This window comes from Corylus avellana, chromosome 5, assembly GCF_965113065.1.
Source record: "Corylus avellana chromosome 5, dhCorAvel1.hap1.2, whole genome shotgun sequence".
NCBI lineage: Eukaryota > Viridiplantae > Streptophyta > Magnoliopsida > Fagales > Betulaceae > Corylus > Corylus avellana.
In genome coordinates, this window is record NC_142494.1 from 5,237,776 (window position 1) to 5,251,787 (window position 14,012).

Here is a 14,012-nt window from a genome sequence, read left to right on the forward strand (position 1 = left end):
TTCACTCCCCCTTTTTGTGACGAAAAACAAAGGGACTAAGATTGAGCAGATGGATCACTCGGAAATTGCTCCTCAACATGGTCATCTTCAATGGTGCTGCCTGCTGCAGAGTCTCCCATGAACTTGGTCTTCAAGTCGTGAACATCTTTCTGCAATTGAGAGAGGACGGGGGAAAATCCTGTCATTTGAGATGCCATGAGATTCAGCTTTGTCATTATATCACCTAGAGACACCGGTAAAGAGGTAGTAGAGACTCCTGAGGGTCCAGCAGTGGCTGCAGGGACAGCATTATTGTTATCAAAATCCATAGTTCCTCGCAATCGCATTTGACCTTTGGATCGACTCACCGTGGCTTTGCAAAAGGGACCAAGAGGCTTGATTGTTGGTTCAGATTTAGGAATTTGAATAAATTTGGCAATGATGCGCGATATTAGACTTTCAAATGACAGTGAAACTGGACTTTCAATGAACATAGCCTTCATGAGTCAAATAGCATGAGATGCGAAATCAATCTTGACATCCATGAGAAGCACATAGATGAAGCTTCCTCGTGCCACACCAAGATCCGAATGATGATCGATGGGAAACACATTGTTCATTACAATTCTAGCTAATAATTTCACTTGATGAGAAAGATGTCCAAGGGGATCACATTCATATTTTCGCGCCAAAAATTGTATGAGTCTGGTGGAATGAATAATTTTGACATGGCATATTTGGAAGGAAAATCATCTTGTGAAAATGGAAAACCAAAATCCTCAATGAGTGGAACGTCTGTGTCTTCAGCTATTACCTCACGGGTGACGACAATGTTTACACCACGAAGAAATGTGACAATCTGTAGAGATTCTTCGGCTTTTTCATTAGTGTATGGCTGTATATCCATGTTGGCATAGAATTCCCGAACCAGATTTATGAAAGGACGAACAGGGGTGATAGAAAGTAGTTCCATTGCCTCTGAGTGAATATCTGAGAGATGATAGTGAATGGATCCTCTTGAAGATCAGACAGATTTACCGGTCTTTCGGAAATGATAATGCGGTCATGAAAGCGCTCCTGAAACGTTTTCTTGGCAGACCTGTTCTGTATTCGAAACCCAATATCAGGGCTGGAAGTGGGTACTGGAGTAGCATCCTCCATTGTCTTTCTCTTGTGAGCCTTACTCTTGGAGCGGATGGGTAATTTTCGTGAAGAGGGAGATCCACTCGCCATATCCTACACAGATGAATATATATTGCATAATACCAAGACAAAAACCACCAAAAAGGAGTGCATGAGATTGCAAAGGATATAAACATAACAAATAGTAGGAAAGGAGTAAGGAAGACATGGTGTGAACCAAAAATTTTGCCATTTAGACATTTTGTCAAACACTTGGTGGGCATGTAAACAGTTTGATGAAAAAAATATTTGGTGCGCAAGTGAATACTCATCCTAAATACATGGGAATGGAATCTATGTTCAGTTCTGCCAATCTCATTATACTACTTAAACTATTTATAAACAGAGCTCAACCAACACAACCACAGAAAAGAAACCCTAATTCCGAAAAGTTGGAGGAAGAAAAGAAAAGAAATAGAATGAAGGAAATTACCTGTGCAAAGGAATGCAAAAGATAAGATCAAACTAGCTTTCGGAGTTGTGGGAAGGAGAGAGAGCCACACGATTGCAATGGAGAAGAGTAGAGAAGAGAAAAAAAATGAAAGCAAACAAAACTTTCAAAATGAGGACCAACAGATCAATTCGCGGTTTTTAAAAATTGTGTCTGACACGATCTCGTCCAGACGAGCTCATTTAGCGTTTGGACGAGGCTTATGAACTTGCAGTTTCAATATTGACCAAATTACACTCTTTCTCCCCCTGAATGCCAAACCTGGGACACAGTGCACAGAGCATTTGTGACAAAATAGCATGTAATGTACATGATTTCATTTAAAAAAAATGGAATCACTTGTGTATTGAGACACCATTTGAGCAGACACATACACGATTCAAGATTTTATGAACATTAGCTAGCCAATGGGACAAATATAATCATGCTAAAAAGTGAAGTGTGTGAGAGTCCAGTCAAATTTTAAGATAGATGAAAAAACTTTAAAAAAAACTTTGCATGTAATGACGGAAACAAAAACTCGGTTAAAGGCAAACCTTATAATGCTAGGGCCTAGAATCCCTCATCCAATACATCATTTTATAGAGCACGCATTAGGTTATTACAAATCCTTTAGCAACTGTATTTTTCTGTAATGATTTGGTCACTGACTTTTTCTATGGGGATTCTTTTAACAGAAATGACATAGAACCTTGAAGTTCAAAATTGCTCTTTTAGAGTTATGCCATATAGCTTTGTGCACAACAATGCAGGAGTTTTTAGGATATAGGTTCAACTAGTGAATTGGTCAATTTTAACCGAGTTTTTGAACCATACATCACCTACAATGTGACCTTTAACCCTTTTTCACAATCTTTAAAATGTAGACAGACTCTAAACTGTGCATGATCAGCATAAACCAAATCCCACATTAAAAGCTACATAATCATTCATCAAGTTCATGCAATAAATAAAAGCTCAAAGAGTGCCTTATGCCAAATAGACCCATTTGCAAATGACTGGACATGACTTCACATGAGATTTTGAAATGTTATGGTCATAAGCACATAGAACCAGTACAAAGCATTCAAGGAAAAAAGAAATGAGGTAAAGGAAAAAAAAAAATGGACAGAAACAAAACAAAAAAAAAAAAAAAAAAAAAAAAAACTAAAGAATAAGAATTTTCCTTTTTTTTTAAAAAAAAAAAAAAAAATTGATAAATAAAGCAGCAAAGTAAAACAAAACGAAGAAAGGGAAAGAGAAAAAAAAAATTAACAGTAGTAACTTTGGCACTAGGAAAAAATTTTCAACATAAAAACTATCCTAGATATGCAAAGTTATAGATTATGCCATACTACATATACCAATTGCATTCCTGAGATACTCAAACCTAGATGCATCTAAAGGTTTGGTAAATAGATCAGCCAATTGGCTTTCAGTAGACACATAAGCAAGAGATACCACCTGATTTTCTACCAAGTCACGGATAAAATGATGACGAATGTCTATGTGCTTGGTCTGAGAGTGTTGAACTGTATTCTTCGATATGTTGATGGCACTTGTATTGTCACAGTAGATACTCATCATTGCTTGAGTAAATCCATAATCGGCTAAGAGTTGTTTCATCTAGATCAACTATGTGCAGCATCCCCCTGCAGCTATGTATTCTGCCTTGGCAGTGGATAAAGCGATTGAATTTTGTTTCTTGCTCATCCATGCCACCATATTCGTGCCGACATAAAAGCATCCGCCAGAGGTGCTTTTTCGATCATCCGCATTTCCAGCCCAGTCTGCGTCGGAGTAACCTGCAAGTTCTAGATTTGTATCTCTAGAAAAACAAACACCAAAGTTAGCAGTTGCATTTACATATCGGAGTATACGTTTGACTACTATCATGTGAGATTCCTTTGGGTTGGCTTGAAATCTTGCACATACCCCAACACTGAATGATAGATCGGGTCTGCTGATTGTGAGATAGAGGAGGCTCCCAATCATGCTTCGATACATTGTTTGATCAACGGATTTTCCAAACAAATCAGTACTTAGCTTGACACTTGTACTCATAGGAGTGCGAGCATGACTTTTGCCATTCATGCCAAATCTTTTGTCCAGATCATTAGCATACTTGATTTGTGAGACATAAATACCTTTGCTGGATTGCTTAATCTGAAATCCCAAAAAGTAAGTCAACTCCTCAATCAAACTCATTTCAAATTCTTTCTTCATTTCCTCAGAGAAAGTGTGTGCCTGAGCGTCAATCGTGGCACCGAAAATGATGTCGTCAACATAGATCTGCGCAATTAGCTTGTGCTCACCTTTTCTCCGGATGAATAAGGTCCGATCAGCCTGTCTTCGGATGAAACCTTGATTGAGAAGATATGTAGTGAGCCGTTCATACCATGCTCGCGGGGCTTGCTTGAGTCCATAAAGAGCTTTCTTGAGTTTATAGACATGATGAGGAAATTAATGATCTTGAAAGCCTTTAGGTTGCTCTACATATACTTCTTCCTGGAGAATTCCGTTCAAAAATGCACTTTTGACATCCATCTGATACAATTTAATCTTGAGATGACAGGAAATACTTAGCAGAATTCTAATGGATTCCAACCTTGCAACAGGAGCAAAGGTTTCATCAAAATCAACTCCTTCAACTTGAGTATATCCTTGAGCTACTAGTTGAGCCTTATTGCGCACCACAGTACCATGCTCATCAGATTTGTTCTTGAAAATCCATTTTGTGCCAATGACATTGTGATCTGTTGGCCTTGGTACCAGAATCCATACATCATTTCGGGTGAATTGGTTCAGCTCGTCATGAATGGCAGTTACCCAGCTTTCATCTTCAAGTGCTTCAGTAACTTTCTTGGGTTCCAGTTAAGATAAATAGCAGGAATATGACATTTGATTAACTACCCTGTTTCTCAGTTGTTTACCTTCATTAACAATGCCCAACAAATTTTCTGGAGGATGATTGAGCTTAACCCAAGAGGAAGGTTCTTTGGTTATGATATCCGGATGTGGGGACTGAGGTGTTTCTCTAACTTCTTCAGTTTGAGATGTTTCTCTAACTTCTTTAACTTGAGGTGAGTGCCTAATATCTACAGATGTATATGATCCAGTGGTGTCATTAATATCAGGAATGTCTTCAGAGATGCCATGTCCTTGATTATTAACTTCAGCTTGCTCCTCCTCAGTTTAATCAGTGATCGATTCATCATCAATTACAACGTTAATCGATTCCATAACCACTTTTGTCCTGGTATTGTATACTCGACTAGCTCTACTAGTGGTGGAGTATCCAAGAAAAATCCCTACATCACTCTTGGCTTCAAACTTCCCCAGGCTTTCTCTATCACGGAGAATATAGCACTTGCTCACAAACACCCGGAAGTACTTCACTATTGGCTTCTTCCCTCTCCAAAGTTCATATGGAGTTTTGTCTGTTGTGGGGCGGAGAAACACACGATTTATAATATGACATGCTGTGTGACTGCTTCTCCCCAGAAATGTTGAGCTAATTGTTTAGAGTGGATCATGACCCGAGCCATTTCTTGAATCACTCTATTTTTTCGCTCAACGACCCCATTCTGTTGCGGAGTAATAGGAGAAGAAAACTCCTGTTTAATTCTGAAATTTTTACAGAATTCTTCAAAACTGGAATTTTCAAACTCTCTGCCATGATCGCTTCTAATTCTCGTATAGAGCAGTCTTGTTCAACTTGTATCCTTTTAAACAACATAATGGCTTGATTAAAGGCTTCTGATTTCTCTTTAAGTAAACTGATCCAGGTGTATCGTGAGTAATCATCCACAATCACTAGAATGTATTTCTTTCCTCCCAAGCTGGCTGTCCGTGTTGGACCCATAAGATCCATGTGAAGAAGTTCCTAGTTTCTGGATGTACAAATATCCGAGGTTTTCTTATGTGGATTTCTTGTTTGCTTACCTAGCTGACATGGTCCACATTTTCCTTTCTCCAGATAGTTGGGTAAATCATTAATAGCTTCTTTCTTAGCTATCTTAACTAGATCATGATAATTCAAATGTCCCAACCGCTAATGCCACAATTCTCCAATGTCTAGAGAAAGTTTGTGACATTTAGTCTGAATGGTTGGAGAGATACCATAGCAATTATCAGATGTTCGATCTCCTCCCATTAACCATTTTCCTTGAGCATCGAATATGCTACATTCTTTCTTTGAGAATTGTACTACAAGATCATTGTTACAAAATTGACTGATACTCAGAAGATTTGCTTTGAGCCCTTCCACATATAGCACGTCTTGAGGAGAAGGTACACCAGGAATTTCCACAATCCCTTGACCTATTACCTTAGACTTACTGCCATCCCCATAGGTAATGTTTCCACTTCTGCCTTCTTTGAGCTCCTTGAACAATGTCTTGTCACCTGTCATATGTCTAGAACATGCACTATCCAAATACCACAAACATGAATTAAGCACACTTAAGGCAGTATGAACAACCAGACATAGATTATCTTTTTTTTTAACCCAAACTTGATTTTTCTGAACTTTATCAGTTGTGAGAGGAAAATTTTTCAAAGCAGAACAATTAGATAGAGTAGCTAATTTTTCACTGATAAGTTTTACTTGAGCAGTTAACACCAGCAATTGTTTGCCAATCCCAGGTTCATCTTTCCTAGGAGCATTTTGTGTGGACCATGGTTGTCTTGCTCTAAGCTGAAAACAGTTTGGACGAGTATGTCCAATGATTCCACAGTAATGACAGGTGGGAATGAACTTAGATTCAGACACTTTCTTTTGAGGAATTTTGAGCTGAACTTTTCTCTTCCTATCCAGAGACACATCTTTAGGTAAACACCAAACTCAGTATCTACTTCTTTCATCTTGGGTTTAACAAACATAATTTTTGAAGTAGAAGGAACATTTGATTTCGAAGGTACAAACTTCTCAAAACCTAATCCAAACCTATCATTTGAAGATTTTTGATCATGTAACATCTTATCAAGTTTAACACTTGAAAATTTGTTAAGGTGACTTTTTGACTCATTCAACTCTTTTTCTAGGAACCTAATTTTTTCAATTAAGTTTTCATTCTCTGTCTCTACTTCTTTCAGTCTCTTCACATTCTTTTTATTCAGTTGACTCAGATTATTAAACTCCTGAAACATTTGATTATAAGCAGTTTGTAGATCATACTCATTATCAGATTCATATTCAGAAACATCTTGCACACCTGAGGTATATGACTGATTATCGTATGAAGCAGTAAAGGCTAAGTAGTTAACATTTTCTTCTTTATCTTCTTCAGAGTCATCATTATCTGACTCATCACTTTGAGTCACATTAAATGCCTTACCTTTTAACTTTTTCAAATTCCCACAATCAGTACGGATATGACCAATACCTCCACACTCATGACACTTACGACCACGAGGAACTTTGTCTTTCTGATCAAAGACATTTCTGTCTTGGGAGTTTTCTCTACCTTCATGTCTAGCATTCATAGGTTTTTTATGATCCCTACCTTTAAAATTCTCAAATCTAGGTTTGAAAAATTTTCAAAACTTCCTAACAATCAAGGCAATTTTTTCATCATCTCCTGAATCCTCATTGAATGAATCCCTAGATTTTTCTTTAGGAGTTTTGATCTTGAGAGCAACATTTTTTTGAGGTTTTTGACCGGGGTAACAAAAGCTCAAAGGTTTGTAGTGAACCTACAAGTTCCTCTACTCTCATTTTTTCTAGATCTTTACTCTGTTGTATGCCAGCAATCTGGGGAATAAACTTAGCAGGTAGAGATCTCAAAATTTTCTTGATTATTTTAGCATCAGACATTTTCTTCTCTAAATTTATAGTATTGTTTCTAATGACGCTAAGCTTAGAATAAAAGTCATCAAATGTCTCATCCTTTTGCATCCTAATCTCTTCAAATTTTGAAACCAACATCTGAAGTTTTGAAGCTTTAACGACTTGAGTTCCTTCATGAGTAATTTCCAATGTTTCCCATGCTTCTTTAGCTATCACACATCGAGAAATTCCTGAGAATTCTTCGATGGAGATAGATGTGAATATGGAATTTAAAGCTTTGTCATTTCAGAAGAGTCACTCTTTTCATTCGTAGTCCATTCAGCAAATGCTTTAACCGAAGGAGTCCATCCAGTTTCAACAATGTGCCAAACATCTACGGATTTGAGATATACTTTCATATGGATTTTCCAAAAAGAATAATTTGATCCTTAAAAAATGGGAAGAGAATTTGGTGCAATAGTATGAGACATTTTATGAGGAGTCTAGGATCACACTTAGGAAATAAATCCAAACAAGTGAACCCGCTCTGATACCAATTGAAAAACTAATAGACTCCAAATTAAACAATCATGTGATGAAATAAATCAACAATCAGGAAACACAAAGATTTGTTTACGAAGAGGAAACCATTTAGACAACGTTCTAAATGTAAAACCTTTTCGGAGTAGCCAAACCCAGGAAATCAACTAAATCAGTAGAATAACAAGAAATATCTTAATGTCGAAGACCTACATAACCTATGCACTTGACATTCAAGTATACCAGATAAGCGACCCACTTATCTGCTACTGCAGTAATCCTTCCAGAACATCTAGATTGTTCGTTCTACGTGATCTCCCTTCACCGGAACTCCGGTTGACTTCGATTTCTTCAACTCCTTTCTTAGCCCAAAATATCTTAAAACCTAATTAGAAATCGTGCATATACCTCTATGCATAGTTTCAAATATATAGACCATGGACTCCTAGTCCAACTAAAATACAAATTCAAATGCTAACAACCTTATCTGCTACAAGGTGTCCGGACAAGTAGTAAGCTCGTCCGGACGAGAACTAGTTTCTACATAGAATTTACATGCAACTCACTAGACGTCCGAACGACATGACTGACCGTTCGGACGAAGCTAGGTTAAAGACGCTAACTCTAGTTCTCTGGAGCGGCGCATCCGGACGGTAATACAGACGTGGATTCAGACGAAGCTCTCGGGTTTCTTTCATATCTATTGCGTCCGGACGGTACAGCAGACGAGACTTCAGACGAAGCTCTCGGGTTTTCTTGCATAGCTATCTCGTCCGGACGGTGATGCAGACGAGGCTTCAGACGAAGCTTTTGGGTTTTCTTGCATAGCTATCTCGTCCGAACGGTGGTGTAGACGGGGCTTCAAACGAAGCTTTCTGGAAAAATTTCATTCTTCTCGTCTGGACGTAGTGCAAATGAGCCTTCAGACAAATCACTGTGTAATTCATCTATCTAACTTATTTTTGCTATCTCGCACACTGCACATTAAAATAAGCAAATTAAACATAAGTATTTTGTTCACACGAATCCAGCCAATTCAAAAACTCTGAATTAACAGAACCTTTGTAAGTCTAGTAAAGAACAACTCACAAGAACTTGCATTGGTATCATGCATTATCATGTTCCTCCTAAACTGCTAGTTGATCCTGTATATGATTATGTATATGTGTCCGGTTTAGTAGAAGAACTGGCTGTGCTGGAATGACCTCTCCTTTGAACAAAAACTAGCCCTTTCGAAGTTGGAACTGTTGTAATTTCACTGCCAAGCATGGTAACAACAGTTGATATGGTGGGTCGGTCATTTGGGTCTTCTTGTATGCATAAGAGTCCAACGTTTACACAAATTCACGAATTGATCTACATTGCAAACTTCACGTAGAGTTGGTCCATTAAATTTAGCACCTTGTTTTCTATCCACAATCTCCATGCTCGAGACAATTTAAAAAATCAAAATTTTTATGGGATATAGAATGACCCAAAAAAGTAATGACTATAGAAATTAAAATACTCACATAACCTATAAGGCTCATGTCTAGTTCGGATAAATAATTCTTTTTTCCACTTATAATCTCAAGTAAAACTACACCAAAGCTAAAAACATATGATTTGACTAAGAACATTCCATCTAGTGCATTCTCCGGAGACATATAGCCATTGCATTATAATGTTTATCAAATTATAAGTTAGGCACTTGTACATTTTTGTGTCTAAATAGAGTTAGGGTTGAATTAGCTTTCACAATTACATTATCTACCATAAACTTACTAAGTTCCAGCTAGTCTAGTTGTGTTTGACCCGGTTTCTTTGCCTTCAATCATCATTGCCAAGCCAAAGTCAGATATTTTGGGGTCCAACTCCTTGTCTAAAAGAATGTTGCTAGTTTTCAAACCCCTATGGATGATCCTCAATCCGGAATCATGATGAAGATAAACTAGCCCACGAGCTATTCCGAAAATGATTTTGAAGTGCGTTTCCTAGTCCAAAGACATGCTTAGCTTTTGATCTTGGAAAGTTTCCATTTGTCATTCAAGAGAACAATTTTAGCAACAGTAATAAGTCAATTTTTACTCAAACGAAATATACATCAAGCACCGTAAGAGATTAGGATTCAATTTAGAGAACAACCAAATATAAATGAGTCCAAGCTTTTGTTGGGCATGTACTAATAGAGCAAAATCTTTTCATATCCTTTTACGCAATATACCTGAAGTCTAACAAGATTTCTATGTTGAAGTTTTCCAATCAATACCACCTCATTTCTAAATTCTTGTAAGCCTTGTCCCAAGACATTTGAGAGCCTCTTTACTGCAATTTCTTGACCTCCTAGAAATATGCCCTGAGACACCATACTACCCATATTACCACTAACAAGAAACTAGTTTACATGAGGATTAAATACCAATTAATTTAGTACAAATTACCTTGTAAACAGGTGCATAGCCCCCCTCTCCAAGCTTGTTTGCATCTGAGAAGCTATCTGTAGCTGCTAGAATGCTTTCCAAATCAAAATAAGGTACATCTATGCCTTTCTCATCTTCTTCTCTAAATTGACACGACTCTATTAAATCTTTGGCATGTTTTTCACTGTCTAATGAACGAAGTGCTTGATTTGTTCTGTCACTTCTTCTAATTTCTAAGTTCAGAAGACAACCATATATATATTAGTTACATGATAATGATTTGTAAGGATAAATAGTTTTATTTGGATTCAAAGAGACAAAAGTTTAGATTGTGCAGAGTGTGCATTATGAAAAGCGAGGCCTTTACCTTCTTCCTTGGCCATCTTTCTTCTCCATACATATACAGAAGTAATGGTACATGTGAGAGCAAACACACCTACAATTAGAGGTACCACAACACTCAGAAGCAGCCGCTTCTTTCTTTTTGAAGGCTCTTTTAACCTCCGAGGAAGATTACCTTCTATAAGAAAGAAACAGGACACCCATTATATTTGTGAAATTGAACAAGCTCCAATAGCTATATTAAAATGATAATAAATAAAATTTAATAGATATATTTCACCTTCATTACAATTTAAAGTGGAGCCATTCCATTGGAAGTTTTGTTTACAAAGGCACCTCCTCTTTCCATCGCTTGTTATATTGCAAATTGAATTTGGCCAGTCCTTGCAGTCTGTTAATAAAGTACAGGTTGGCTTTTGCGGGGGCACCCAAATGATTTCTACTCCAACTTTAGAACTAAAGTTGCCAATGGTAGCATTAAATGGCAATTATTGATTGAGTTGCAGATTTCCTCTCCTAAATTTCTATCATAAATATTTTTTGCATGTTTGATTTGGATGAAAATTTTTTGTGTACTTGGAGTAATATTAGCAACACGATAAGTGCCACTGGGTGCCTTGAACCTAACCTGGCCCGAGGAGGTGTTGCAGTAGAAACTGTAGTATATGGGGTCACCACAATTTGGTCCAATGCTCAGCGGATAGGCGATCATGTTTGTGCCAGAAGGCTCACAATTTCTAACAGTAGGTTCTGCAAAAGTATAAAATTTGGAATCATAATTAAACATTAAAAATGAGCCTTAGCCCTTGTTGTATGTAAAAACAAAAATAGAAAACAGGAAAATAAAATGTTCTCGTAAAGTGTGTTGCTGAGTCGCTTTCTTTAAGAAATTATTAATTTGTCTCTCACCCTACTAGAGCGTAAATACTAGTGCATGCACTAAATTATTGCTTGCTTTAAAGCAGTAACTTAGTGTGAGTTGAGCTTTATATATACCATCTTAATTCTTTCTTCTTTTTTTATTTATTTTTTATTATTTTTAATGTGGGACTCCTCCTTCCAAGTCCCCCATAATGATATACAAACAAAGTTAATTTTTTAAATTGACCAACAAAATTAAACAGAACTATGGATTTTGAGGGTAAAAAGATCGATTTTAGTGCTAGGATCTTAAAAATCCATACCAGCAGAGGTGGCTTATCACTTCCTTTTTAACATGTCTTTACTAAATTAGCCAGATCAGTATCTATGGATGGAATTCAGCTACTGAATTAATGTGTAAAGGAGTACCTATAACAGATTTTGCGACTCGGACAAAGAGGTTATGACCACCATTAGTGTACTCCTCTTGAAGATTACTTAGATCCGAATTCCAAATCCAGCAGATGTCGGTCCCAGTAGTATCATATGAATAAGCCTGGCACTTGCTGTGCTGAAGGCATTACTCTTTTCTGCATTCTGTTTCATTTTCTACCTTGGAATTAGAGTCTGGGTTGCCCACTTTCATCATCTTTAAGCTCAAGAACATGTCGCTGTTGTCAGTTGATGTGCATTTCTAGCGCACCCACCCAAAAAATCTCCAGAATCCCAGTGGCTTGGGTAAGTAGGCTGGAACCCGGGCAAACATTTGCAAACCAACCTATTGTTAATATTGCAGACACCGAATTTCCCACAAGCATTGTAAATGCTACATTCGTCTTCCGTCTCCCCCCATATCAAGACCAATTTCAGGTTCCCGCATCCCAGTTCAGAAACTGTAATTCCCCGTCATAATTCATCACTACCCTTCTGATACTTGAGAACACTTATCACATAAGCGGTACGACTGAAGCAGTTGCTTTTATTTCATAATAAGTTGGCTACGGCATTGGGGAAATTGGGCATTTCATTTGAGCTCAAGAAGTTGCCTGACATCCAACTTCTCCAATAATCTGTTAGAGATAATGCAAAATGCGTTCCTATTACTTAGCTTGTTTGTTGAGTAGTGGGTTAGTGGTTCCTATTTAATAGCTTGTTATTTGTTTCAGCATTATCTTAATTGTATGCACGTTGAGTCCTTAAGTCTAGGAGTTTAGTTACTTAAGACTTCATGTTATTCTAGTAGTAGTTAAAGTGGATCCTTGTTTTTAGGTGTAAGTGGTTTAATTGTAGTCTATTTAAATGTTTTATTTTAATGAATTATCATATCAGTTTTATCCAGAATATATATGTTCTCACTTTGTTTTACTTCTCTCATCCTAACAGTTGTAGAGAGAAGACTATTGTTTGTACTTCTATCTTTTTTATTTTATTTCCAACATCTGGTATCAAAGCTAGATTCATGGCAAGCAACAGTGTTAACCCTTCACAGCCATCACTCCCACTCTTTCAAGGAGCTGGATATGACATTTGGAGTACAAAGATGAAGACTCTTTATTTTCCCAAGACCTATGGGATTTAGTAGAGAAAGGTTATTCAGAAACTAGTATTTCCGTAGACACACTCAAAGAACTTCGGAAGAAAGATGCCAAGGCGTTGTTTTTCATTCAACAAGCTGTGGTTGAATCCATCTTTCCTCAAATTGCTGCTGCAACAAAGTCGAAGGATGCTTGGGATGCATTACAGAATGGGTATCAAGGTAATCCCAAGGTATCGACCATCAAACTTCAAACTCTTCGCAGAAATTTTGAAAGTTCGATGATGAAAGAAGGTGAGTCTATGATTATTTCTCTAATATGCTAGACGTTGTGAATCAAATCAGAAAATTTGGTGAAAATTTATCTGATCAGAAAGTTGTTGAAAAACTATTGAGAAGTATGCCTAAGAAGTATGATCATGTGCCGGTTGCTATAGAAGAATCTGAGGATTTAAGTGTGCTAAAGGTTGATGAATTATTTGGTTCATTGCAATCTCATGAAGACAGGATGAAAAGATACGAAGAAAATTCTATAGAAAATGCATTTCATACTAAATTGCAGTTTTCTAAAGGCAAAACAAGTAGTGGCAATAGTGAATTTGCAGGCAAGGGTTCAACCACAAGAGGGCATGGAGGCCATTTCTTTCGTGGAAGAAGAGGTAGAAGAGGTGGTGGACGTTCAAGTAACAACTACCACTATCACAATGGAAGAAAAACTGGTGATGAAGGTGAAAATTCTTACCGTAAGCCTCAATGTTATTATTGTAAGAATTATGGCCACATAGAGAGGTATTGTAGGCTCAAAGAAAAACAAGCAAACTTTGCTAAGGAAAAAGAGAAAGATGAAATAGAAAGTTTGTTTCTTGCTTGTTATTCTGCTAAAGAAGGTACACCAAATGTTTGGTATATGGATGGTGGATGCAGTAATCACATGACAGCCAATTTAGAAAGACTTCACTAGCTTGGACAAATCTG

General features: G+C 37.2%; 2 protein-coding genes and 1 pseudogene across 2 annotated transcripts; 1 reads left to right on the forward strand and 2 right to left on the reverse strand.

Annotated features, from left to right (window-relative positions):
* Positions 1–3,226: 3,226 nt before the first annotated feature.
* LOC148585267 (uncharacterized) lies at positions 3,227–7,520 on the reverse strand. The gene is made up of 7 exons (XM_088516689.1): positions 7,255–7,520; positions 6,438–7,115; positions 5,714–6,402; positions 4,862–5,031; positions 4,505–4,777; positions 4,094–4,453; positions 3,227–4,027 (listed from the first exon to the last, which is right to left on the reverse strand). The coding sequence occupies exons 1-7, from the start codon at positions 7,518–7,520 to the stop codon at positions 3,227–3,229; spliced, it is 3,237 nt and encodes a 1,078-aa protein (XP_088372815.1).
* A 1,497-nt stretch (positions 7,521–9,017) lies between these two features.
* On the reverse strand, positions 9,018–12,878 carry LOC132183204 (G-type lectin S-receptor-like serine/threonine-protein kinase At4g03230; annotated as a pseudogene).
* An 84-nt stretch (positions 12,879–12,962) lies between these two features.
* Positions 12,963–13,998, forward strand: LOC148585268 (uncharacterized). The gene is made up of 3 exons (XM_088516690.1): positions 12,963–13,035; positions 13,119–13,259; positions 13,364–13,998. Exons 1-3 carry the CDS (start codon positions 12,963–12,965, stop codon positions 13,996–13,998), a joined length of 849 nt encoding a protein of 282 aa, XP_088372816.1.
* The last annotated feature ends 14 nt before the right edge of the window (positions 13,999–14,012 follow it).

What these genes read in the sequence shown, in the direction of transcription:
- LOC148585267 (XM_088516689.1), bottom strand. Translation starts at nt 7,520, where the DNA reads ATGTTGGTTTCAAAATTTGAAGAGATTAGGATGCAAAAGGATGAGACA. An exon ending in TTTGAGCTTTTGTTACCCCG is followed by an intron (nt 7,116 to 7,254) that starts GTCAAAAACCTC and finishes TTTCAAACCTAG; the next exon opens with ATTTGAGAATTTTAAAGGTA. An exon ending in AACATCTGATAATTGCTATG is followed by an intron (nt 5,032 to 5,713) that starts GTATCTCTCCAA and finishes GCCCCACAACAG; the next exon opens with ACAAAACTCCATATGAACTT.
- LOC148585268 (XM_088516690.1), top strand. Translation starts at nt 12,963, where the DNA reads ATGGCAAGCAACAGTGTTAACCCTTCACAGCCATCACTCCCACTCTTT. An exon ending in AGCTGGATATGACATTTGGA is followed by an intron (nt 13,036 to 13,118) that starts GTACAAAGATGA and finishes GTATTTCCGTAG; the next exon opens with ACACACTCAAAGAACTTCGG. An exon ending in ATTACAGAATGGGTATCAAG is followed by an intron (nt 13,260 to 13,363) that starts GTAATCCCAAGG and finishes CTAATATGCTAG; the next exon opens with ACGTTGTGAATCAAATCAGA.